Genomic DNA, 10,299 nt, shown 5'->3' on the forward strand with positions numbered 1-10,299 from the left:
CCCCTGCATCGGCAGGCGGACTCTCAACCACTGCGCCACCAGGGAAGCCCTGAGCATTTCCTTATTTTGATATCAATATGTTTGTGTATATATTTTAATGTGCCTTCTTCCTTCTCTTTTCCTTATCAACTAACATAAGATGTCTAATACTAGTTGACTTTATATCACAGAATTTAGGTTACACATATCAATGCAAAAAGAGTAAACACTGCCCAAGGCCACTGCATCTTTTCGTGGGCAGGGGGTTAGCATATTTTCAGTCGTAAGTAGAATAGCTGTACCATGTCAGGCAAAGCATGCCTTTATCGTCTTTATGCGGAAATTAAGTTGACGAGGGTGGACTGTGATGGTTAGCTTTACGTGTCCACTTGGCCGGGCTACAACCCCCAGTTATTCCAACCCTAATGTAGGTGCTTTGTAAATGTCATTAAAGTACACAGTCAATATACTTGAAGTAGGGGAGAGTACCCTAGATAATCTGGGAAGCCCTGGGTCAAGCAGTCAAAAGGCCGCAAGAGCAGATCCGAGGCTTCCCTGAAGGAGGGGCTCTGTGGACCGCGGCTTCACTCGCACCCACCTGAGAGCTCCAGCTGCCCTTCCTGACGGCCCGCCCTACAGATCTTGAACTTGCCTAGTCAGTCCCTGCAACTGTGTAAGCCAATTCCCCACGATAAATCCCTCAGTTTACATCTCTTACTGGTTTCTTTTTCTCTGGTTGAAACTTAACTGATACGGAGGTCAGCAAAACTGTACCTTTCATTCCTAAACTGTCACAGTCATCTCTTTTGCGTATTTCCCATTTTTTTAGTTTCACCTTTGCATGGAGTCAAGGGTTTAAGAATATTTATTGCTGACACGGCTCTCAAAAAGCAACACAATCTCATTTCTTTTCTAACACTTTTAATAAAAGTATCTACCATATATTTAAGAATTCCCAGCTCATAAAATGATTTATAGCAATTTTATAGCACCTACTATGTCAAAGGTTAAAAATTTAAGTTAAATTAGCTCCTGAATTGTACACAATATGGAACAAATGATCCACCAAAACTTAAACCCTTAGAATTGGAATCAAAATTATCGTCTATACAAGACATTCCAAACATTGACATTTCAAATTGATAAAAGACTATTTGTACATGCTATTCATAGTTCATAATACTAAACTTTACTTACTTCACACCATATCTGTCTCTAAACATGATATGGTCCCTAAATGTGCGGTTGACATCAAGGTCTATTTGTCTGATATCAGGTGAACAACCCCGTGCTCTGTGTTTTAATTTCTGAAGAGGAAAAAGAGGGGAAGAAAGCACATTTTTATGGAAATCGGTTGTCAAAAAGCCTATGAAAATGGTAAAATAATTCTCTTTAAAAAACTTAATTTTTGACTTAGGAAAGCCATTTCCATGGTTCAAAAATGAAAACAATACGAAAAGGTGCGCAATGAAAGGTTTCTCTCCATCCACACCCCCTCCTCTCCCTCCCATCCTGCCAGTACAGTTAGATTTTCATTTTGGATGGAGAGCGTTTTGGAGTTTGTGTTCCTAAGACTCTTCACAGCTGAGCCATGCAGTTCACTATGCTCCCTTTCTTCTTTCTAGCACAATGTTCTTGTTTTCCTTGGGGCTTATCATTGCCTTGTTTATTGACTTGCTTCATTTTCTACATATGTGTCGCTAATTTAATCCAAACTCACTTTTAAGTTGCATCAACCTCTCCTGGTGCTATTCTAACAGAACAGGCACCCTCCCTGCAGACCTGGCTTCCAGAGCTTTTGGACCCGCTACTCAGCGGGGGTCTCGGGGGTCTCCCTTCACCATCTGCTAGGCCTTCCTTTGCTTGGGTCCCCTGTCTCCTGCATCTCATATCTTTCTTGGTTTATTCCCTTGTTCTGGAGGAGCTCCAGTAGCTCCTGTGAAAGGGCGTGTGGGAGATAAATTTTGTGACACTTGGAACGTCTGATAAATCTATCTTCTTTCTTAGCTATTTGGTTATTTCAGAATCTAAGTCAGAAAATAGTTTTGCTCAAAAGGCACCGCCTTCACTGTCTTCTAGCTTCCAGTGTTGCCACTCTAATTCTTTCTTCTTTATATGAAATCTATTTTTTCCTCTCTAGAAGCTTATAGGAGCTTCTATCTTCAAGTTTTGAAACTTGCAATTTCTGTGCTTGGCTTGGATCTATTCTTAGCCACAGGTTTGGGCACTTGATGGATATTTTCAATTGTAAAAACATTGATTTGAGTTTTGACTTCACAATCTATTTTCTGGGAAATTTCTTCACTTGTTATTTTCAAACCCTCCTCTAGAATTTTTCATTTCTATTATCATTTTTTATATTCATAAGCTCTATTGTTCTCTAATGTTCCTTTTATAGCATCCTATACTTGTTTTATGGACACAATATCTCTTTTTATCCCTCTGAAGACACCAGCAATAGCTCTTCCGTTTTCTTCCTGCTGTATAGTCTGTTTCTCACAAATTGCTTTTTCTACTTGTTCTTATTTTCCATGTTATCTCCTAGCTCCTCTCCTCACTCATATTTGAAAGAAGACATAAGAAAGCTGATGGAAAGCGCTATGTGCAGACGTGGGGCTTCAAGCTCTGTCTTCACTGTAGAGTGATCTGGCTGGTTTCACTGGGCTTCCCTTGAAGTCAGGAGTTTGGGGGTATTTTCTTGGGCTGGTCAGATTCCTAGAGAAGACTCTTCTGAGTTCCTGTCAGGAGGACAAGCGTCCGGATGCCAGTGTTTTGTTCTGGGAGCTGAGCGGAGGGAAAGGCGGGACTGCCCCGAATTCAGGACATTGACTCCCTCTGTGCTTTCCTCAGCAGGTCTGTGTCCACTCCAGCCCACCGGCCTTCTGTTTCATCCTCTCCAAACAGTAACCCACACCCTGCCCCCATCTCGTGCAGGGGTGGGGAACTCAAGGACTCTAACTGCTCCTGCAACGGACTTTCAAGCACTTCTACTGTTTTTAGTTTCACTTCCACTTCCAGAGGTACCTGGAGCTGGCAATTATGAAGCCTACTGGGGATTCTGAGATATAAATCAGGTCCTCCTCAGGTTTTCTCAGGGTTGCTAAAATTACTAAATGTTTGTCTGAATTCTGGTCTCCAAAAAATTGGCAAGGGTTACCTCTTCTCCCATTTTCTTATTCCTTGCAGTTTTTGTCTTTTTAAAAAACCCTCTCTGCTGTCAATTAAGCAGCATTTCAGGGGGAAAAGAACAAAATGAGTATGTTTAACAAGGTGGGAGATTAAAATTTATACTAAACCAGATTTAATTGTAATTAAACACCTATATACATGTGTTATATTGACCTATTTATCATGTATTGGAAATAAGTATTTCTGTTAAAACCAATTCTAGTAAATAAATATAACTGTTAATTCCTGACTTAAGCTAAAAGTGGAAAAAACAAGGTTGCCTGGAACATGTGTATGTATGTTAAATGTTTTGTGTTTTGAGGTAGGAGCTCAGAGAAGGGCAGCTTCTGCAGCTTTTAAAAACATGAGCACTTCCACAGTGTTTTAAAACACTTCAGAGTTCTGAAGACCAAGGAAGATATTTATACTATTGTACTAGAGAACCGTACAACCACTAAAATAGTATTGTATGCTATTTCTGATAAAAGTTGGTCCAAGAGACATTACAAAAATTTAGCTTTAAAAATAATAATCTTTATATATTTGTTCGTTAAATATCTTTAAAAAAAAAAATAAGGTAGTTGGCAAGCAAAGAGGTTTCAATTATTGTTCCGCAGGCCCCCTGGTAAAAGATGAGGTATCAAAACACCGAAAGGAAATGTTTGACAAGACATGATAAAATATGCTTTAAAATAAAATTTAGCTGAAAGGGAGAAAAACACCCAAAGACATCTATAATGTCAATTACTCTAGAAAACTTTTCCTGAAGATGGCGGTGTGGGAGGACGTGGAGTTAGCATCTCCCCACACTAAGGCACCTGCCGGCTGCTGGTGGGGGGCTCTGACACCCAAGGAGATGGGAGGAACCCCAAAGTGAACCAGTAGGACGTAGGGGGGATGAGGGGGGAGGAGAAGTGGAGGCCAGACAGGATCAGCGCCCCTGAGGCCGGGGAGATCAGGAGAGGCAGGAGGGAGGGGCCCTCCGGGAGGAGCGGGAGAGGAGCGGAGGGCGATTGCCCCGCCCACTCAGGCACGGGGAGCCTCCTGGGCTCCCAGGTGAGGTCCCCTGCCGGCTGAGACCAGGGGCAGGGGCCACGCCTGGGCCCCTTCTGTTCCTTGAGGCTAAGCCTCACCCCTCACAGCCTTTTCCAGCCCTGTGGGTCCTGAGCATTGGCCCCGCCCACTGCCCAAACCTCACCCTTGCTTAGGCCCCGCCCTCCACAGCCAAGGCCTTCCCAACCCCCTCTTTTATTTTTTTTTCTTTTCCCTCCTCCCCTTTTTTTTTTTTTTTTTTTTTACCATTGTAGTACTGACGTACCTTCCAGTTGTTGATTTATCTATACTTTTATTTTTATATTCTTTCTAACATATCTGTTAGTTTCCTAGCAGAAACTAGGAAATTTTTTGTTTACTTTGTTATTTTTTTTTTACTTTGTTATTGTTCATTTTTATGTTATTTTTTTACTTTGTTATTGTTCTTTTTTTTTTTTTTTTTTTTTTTTTTTTTTGCAAAGATTCTTCAATTCTTAGAGGAAAACATAGGAAAAATGCTCTTTGACGTAAACCACAGCAGGATCTTTTTGGACCCACCTCCTAGAGTAACAGAAATAAAAACAAAATTAAACAAATGGGACTTAATTAAACTTAAAAGCTTTTACACAGAAAAGGAAACCATAAACAAGACAAAAAGACAACCCTCAGAATGGGAGAAAATATTTGCAAATGCAACAACAAAGGATTCATCTCCAAAATATATAAACTGCTCATGGAACTCAATATCAAAACACGAACAATCCAGTTAAAAAATGGGTGCAAGACCTAAATAGACATTTCACCAAGGAAGACATACAGATAGCCAAGAGGCACATGAAAAGATGCTCAACATCACTAATCATTAGAGAAATGCAAATCAAACCTACAATGAGGTATCACTTCATGCTGGTCAGAATGGCCATTATCAAAAATTCTAGAAACTATAAATGCTGGAAAGGGTGTGGTGAAAAGGGAACCCTCCTGCACTGTTCGTGGGAATGTAAACTGATAAAACCACTATGGAAAACAGTATGGAGGTTCCTTAAAAAACTAAAAACAGAACTACCATATGACCCAGCAATCCCACTACTGGGCATATGCCCTGAGAAAACGATAATTCAAAAAGAGACATGTACCACGATGTTCACTGCAGAACTATTTACAACAGCCAAGACATGGAACCAACCTAAATGTCCACTGACAGATGAATGGATAAAGAAGATGTGGCACATATATACAACGGAATATTACTCAGCCATAAAAAGAAACGAAATTGAGCTATTTGTAATGAGGTGGACAGACCTAGAGTCTGTCAGAGTGAAGTAAGTCAGAAAGAGAGAGACAAATACCGTATGCTAACACATATATATGGAATTTAAGGGAAAAAATGTCATGAAGAACCTAGGGGTGAAACAGGAATAAAGACACAGACTTACTAGAGAATGGACTTGAGGATATGGGGAGGGGGAAGGGTAAACTGTGACAAAGCGAGAGAGAGGCATGGACATATATACTACACTACCGAATGTAAAACAGTTGGCTGGTGGGAAGCAGCAGCATAGCACAGGAAGATTGGCTCGGTGCTTTATGATGATGACCTAGAGGGGTGGGATAGGGAGGATGGGAGGGAGGCTACCTAGAGGGAGGGGATATGGGGACATGTGTATGCATATGGCTGATTTGCTTGGTTGTGCAACAGAAACTAACACAGTACTGTGAAGCAATTATACTCCAGTAAAGATCTATTTTAAAAAATTACTCTAGAGGACAAGAAATTCAACATAAAAAAAGACCTCATGACAGAAACAAAGCCCAGTTAAGCAGGTAAAATATAATAGAGCAGAAAGATTATTTATGTCCTAGAATGGTTACAAACCAATGTGCAGAATATAGGAAATCAAGCATATTTCTTATCTTAATGAAAGGAGGTGTAAGCAACTTCTAAGGTTACTCTGAGATTGGGTGGGTTAAGATCCATGAGTGTCACAATAATAAAGAATAAACATTTTACTTAAAAGAAATAGGAATGTAATGAACCTATAAACCTGAGAGCAGAAGTACAGTGGAAAGTATCTGGATGAAAAACTAGCAATTTCACTGTGGGTTTGGCCAACAAGATTACTAAGCCTTGCTAAGGCTGCAGGTGAGGTTGTTATTCACTGTCACTGGACCTCTGCCACCTGTGAGACAGAGCACTATACCCCAGAGAGACAGATAACAATGAGATACAATTAAAAGAACAGGAGAAATAGCAGATAAGAGCACTGGCTCAGGAATCAGGACAATTCCACCATTTGAGAAAAATCTTAGTATCAACAGATTAAGAAAAAGTAGTTTTATTCCCATTGAATTTCCCATTTTAGGACAGCGATTTATACTACTTTTGCAAAGAGAGAGTAAAAGAAAGTAACTGGGAAACGAAGACTTGGTTAAATGCTAGAGGAATCTCAAGTAGTAAAAATAATGCTTATGATAGTGCTGAAAATTATAAGCTTGAAAGGATTGGTGGGCAAGTCATTTCTTTTCTTGCTACTGTATACTGGATATACAGTAACTGGATAATTTTATTCTATGTAGAAAAAGCCTGAACCACAGTTCTAATATTAGCATGTGTACTGGGTTGAATAGTATCCACCCCAAATTCCTGTCTACCTAGAACCTGGGCCTATGACCTGATTTGGAAATAGGGTCTTTACAGATGTAGTCAAGTTAAGAGGAGGTCATACTAGATTAGGGTCGACCCTAAATCCAATGACTAGAGTCCTTAGAAGGTGAGACAGACACACACACAAGGAAAAGCCACTTGAAGACAGAGGGAGAGACTGGAGTGACGCAGCCCCAAGCCAAAGAACACCCGGGATGCCGGCAACTCCAGGATCTAGGAAGAGTCAAGGAAAGGTTCTTCCCTAAAGCCTTGGGATGGAGCATGGCCCTGCTGACACCCTGATCTCAGACTTCTATCCTCCAGAACTGCAGGAGAATAAATGTCTGTTGTTTTCAGCCACTCCGTTTGTGTGACTTTGTCATGGCAGCCCCAGGAAACCAAAACAGCATGCTAAGTAAAATTTTCTTCTTTATTAATTAAATAAATTATTTACTGAGCACCCACCCTATGAGAGGCACACTGTACCTAGGGGCTGGGGTTAGATTTTAAATATTTCTCTCAGACATCATTTTTCAATACTGGTTCTAAAACTATGACATTAAAGGCAAATATCTAATCAACCATCTAAAATAATTTGAAACTCTAAAATCCTGAGACAAAACTCATAATCTGTGCAGGGTCCAAACAACTAATTTAAAAACTCTTTACATCATAAAAAACAAGTAACTGTTTAAATTAACCAATATTTATTACATCTTTTTTTAAATTTATTTTTTAATTTATTTATTTTTGGCTGCATTGGGTCTTTGTTGCTGCGGGCGGGCTTTCTCCAGTTGCGGTGAGCGGGGGCTACTCTTTGTTGTGGTGTGTGGGCTTCTCACTGCAGTGGCTTCTCTTGTTGCGGAGCACGGGCTCTAGGTGCACGGGCTTCAGTAGTTGCAGCACGCGGGCTCAGCAGTTGCGGCTTGTGGGCTCTAGAGCACAGGCTCAGTAGTTGTGGTGCATGGGCTTAGCTGCTCCGCAGCATGTGGGATCTTCCAAGACCAGGGCTCGAACCTGTGTCCCCTGCATGGGCAGGCGGATTCTTAACCACTGTGCCACCAGGGAAGCCCTATTACCTTACATCTTGATGAAATTTTGCTTATTTATACATAAATATGAAACTATCAAAAGAGCATTCCAAAGCCCCTTTTATAATTGGTGTTGGGTTTAAATGACAAATAATTCGTCTTTATTTCAGTTATTCGGTCTTATTCTATTTATATACATTTTCTGAGGAATAGATTTCAAAGTTATTTTTATTTTTATTATAATTTGTCTTTATTTCAGTTATTCTATCTTAATTTATTCTATTTATATACATTTTCTGAGAAAGATTTCAAAGTTATTTTTATTTTTAATTTTTTAAAATTTACATTTCCTTTTTTATTAGTGACATTGAACACTTTTTCTAAGGCACAAAGTTATTTTTAGATATATGTTTCTTATTCCTTTCAAAGGTTAATATAAAATTTAGGTTTAGAAAGGGTATAGCTGAGATGACAAGGAGGTAAATTTAATGCCCTGACTAATTTACAGAAAGCATTACTGATCACTGAGTGAAACGTTTAACTTTTTATAAATAAAAAATAAAACCTAGAAATACTGTATAACAATCTTAGGGGAAAGAAGAAGAAAACAGTCAATCATACACAGGCAGCCGTTGGATAAACTGAATTCTGCTGTTATTTTCCCCAAAACTCTAAAAGTGACATTGTAAATCTCTTTATTATTAATACTACATTGCAAATGAGTAGCTACAACCAGGTGTTAGCCAATTTTCCTTACAAATATGCCCCAACATTGAATGATCGTTTCAAAATAATAGGCTGGCTCTCGGTACTCACACTATATAGGTCTCTGGTTTCTTCCTTCATTTTCGGTATCTCCAGGAGGAGGGCCCAGACTTCCCCTCTGAGCTGGAGTGGGATTCCTTTGTAAATTCTCCTATGAAACTTATTAAAAGAAACATAAATTGCTTAGACTTAGACTAGTCCCTTAAATCAAACTAATGAATATTTGTTAGTCTTTTCTTTTCAAAGGATTCCTCATAATTGATACAATTTAACATGACACATTTGGATCCTCTCATCCCTACTTTTCAGATTGGAACAGGGAGGCATATATACAGAAAGCACAGAATAAACAAGAAAATGTTAAGTAGGCCAAGTACATTAGTTATTTTCATACACTGCAAAGGTGTTCCTTCAGTGGCACGAGAGCACAATCAGTGCTGTTCTTTAAGTTGTGAATATCTGACTTACACACTCCCCACTGATATAACTAACTAGATACACATTTTCTTCTTTTTCCCTCCTACATCTAAAAGGTTCCAAATAGCAAAAGGTTTCTCTTGTGTCAAAGTGCCTTCAAGGAGGGCAGAGTCTCTCTAGAACCTCCTATCTCATAACTCAATGTGACCTCCAGTCTTCATTCAAGTCCACCTCCACCCCCCAAACACACTCTCTCTCCCTCTTCCCTCTCCTCTTCCCAATTCTGGAGCGTTTCTTCAGGAAAACCTCTGTCCTCTTCTTAATGACATTGATCCCATCTGACCAGACAAAAATAGTGATAAATTTCCATCAAGAAGGAGCATCATCACCTTTGAATGAAATTAGGTATAAATCATCAGCATCATTAACACTCTGGGTCCTTGAAAGTACACTGCCATCACTCTAAGAATCTTAAGACTCACCATACCTCTCCATCTTCTTGTAATTATATCTTTTTTCTCAAGGCTAATTACGTATTCAAAATAACATATAAACCTATTATGCTCATTACAAAGTTGTGCATAAGGAAACTCTGAAACATAAAAGTAGCTGAGACTTAAAAGGAAATGATTAAACAAATTACGGCAGAAACTTCAGGAGCGGGGTAAGAATAAGCACATAGTTACCTTTATGATCAAAATAATATATTGAAGTAGTACGGCTAGGAAAATAAGATGCAAGTTCTAACAACTGAGATGTTGACGAGCTATGAACTAATAAGCAGAGCTTCAACTGCTACAATTATACTAGATTTTTTAAAATGAAACCGTTAGTAACTAAATTATGATGTAGCTTTAAGAAACTCTGTGATTTTAAATCAGTGACACTATAGAATAACTTTTCCTGTGAAACACCGAATACTGTGAAGTTGATTCAATTAGATAATTACATACATAATCTCAGTTTTGTTCTCTTGGTATAAACACAGTAAGTCTCAAATTTGAAATTCTAGGAGACAGTGACTAGAGACACTGAAGTTTTAACTTATGCGGTAGATGTAACTGGAAGAATATGTACAGAAAGGCTTTGTATAAACTAGACTCTGCTTCTTCAACATTTCCCATGTACTAAAATTTACCACCATTAATTGCAAACAGTGTGGCTTTAAAAAAAGTGAATTTAAGATTTACTTTCCAAAGAAAGTTTATCATCTGTATTCATTTCAAAATTATGATAAACTTTTTTTTTTTTTTTTTTTTTTTT

At 38.9% G+C, this 10,299-nt stretch overlaps 1 protein-coding gene across 1 annotated transcript in view; it reads right to left on the reverse strand.

Moving 5' to 3' along the window:
• The window catches only part of USP6NL (USP6 N-terminal like), a 68,274-nt gene that overhangs the window by 23,516 nt on the left and 34,459 nt on the right, over nt 1–10,299 (reverse strand). The window contains exons 6-7 of the mRNA XM_007452572.1: nt 8,671–8,778; nt 1,177–1,286 (exon numbers count right to left, since the gene is read on the reverse strand). Of these exons, the coding sequence (XP_007452634.1) occupies nt 1,177–1,286; nt 8,671–8,778 (218 nt within the window). The remainder of the gene's footprint in view (nt 1–1,176; nt 1,287–8,670; nt 8,779–10,299) is intronic.

This window comes from Lipotes vexillifer, unplaced genomic scaffold (assembly GCF_000442215.2).
Source record: "Lipotes vexillifer unplaced genomic scaffold, Lipotes_vexillifer_v1.1 scaffold628, whole genome shotgun sequence".
Classification (NCBI taxonomy): domain Eukaryota; kingdom Metazoa; phylum Chordata; class Mammalia; order Artiodactyla; family Lipotidae; genus Lipotes; species Lipotes vexillifer.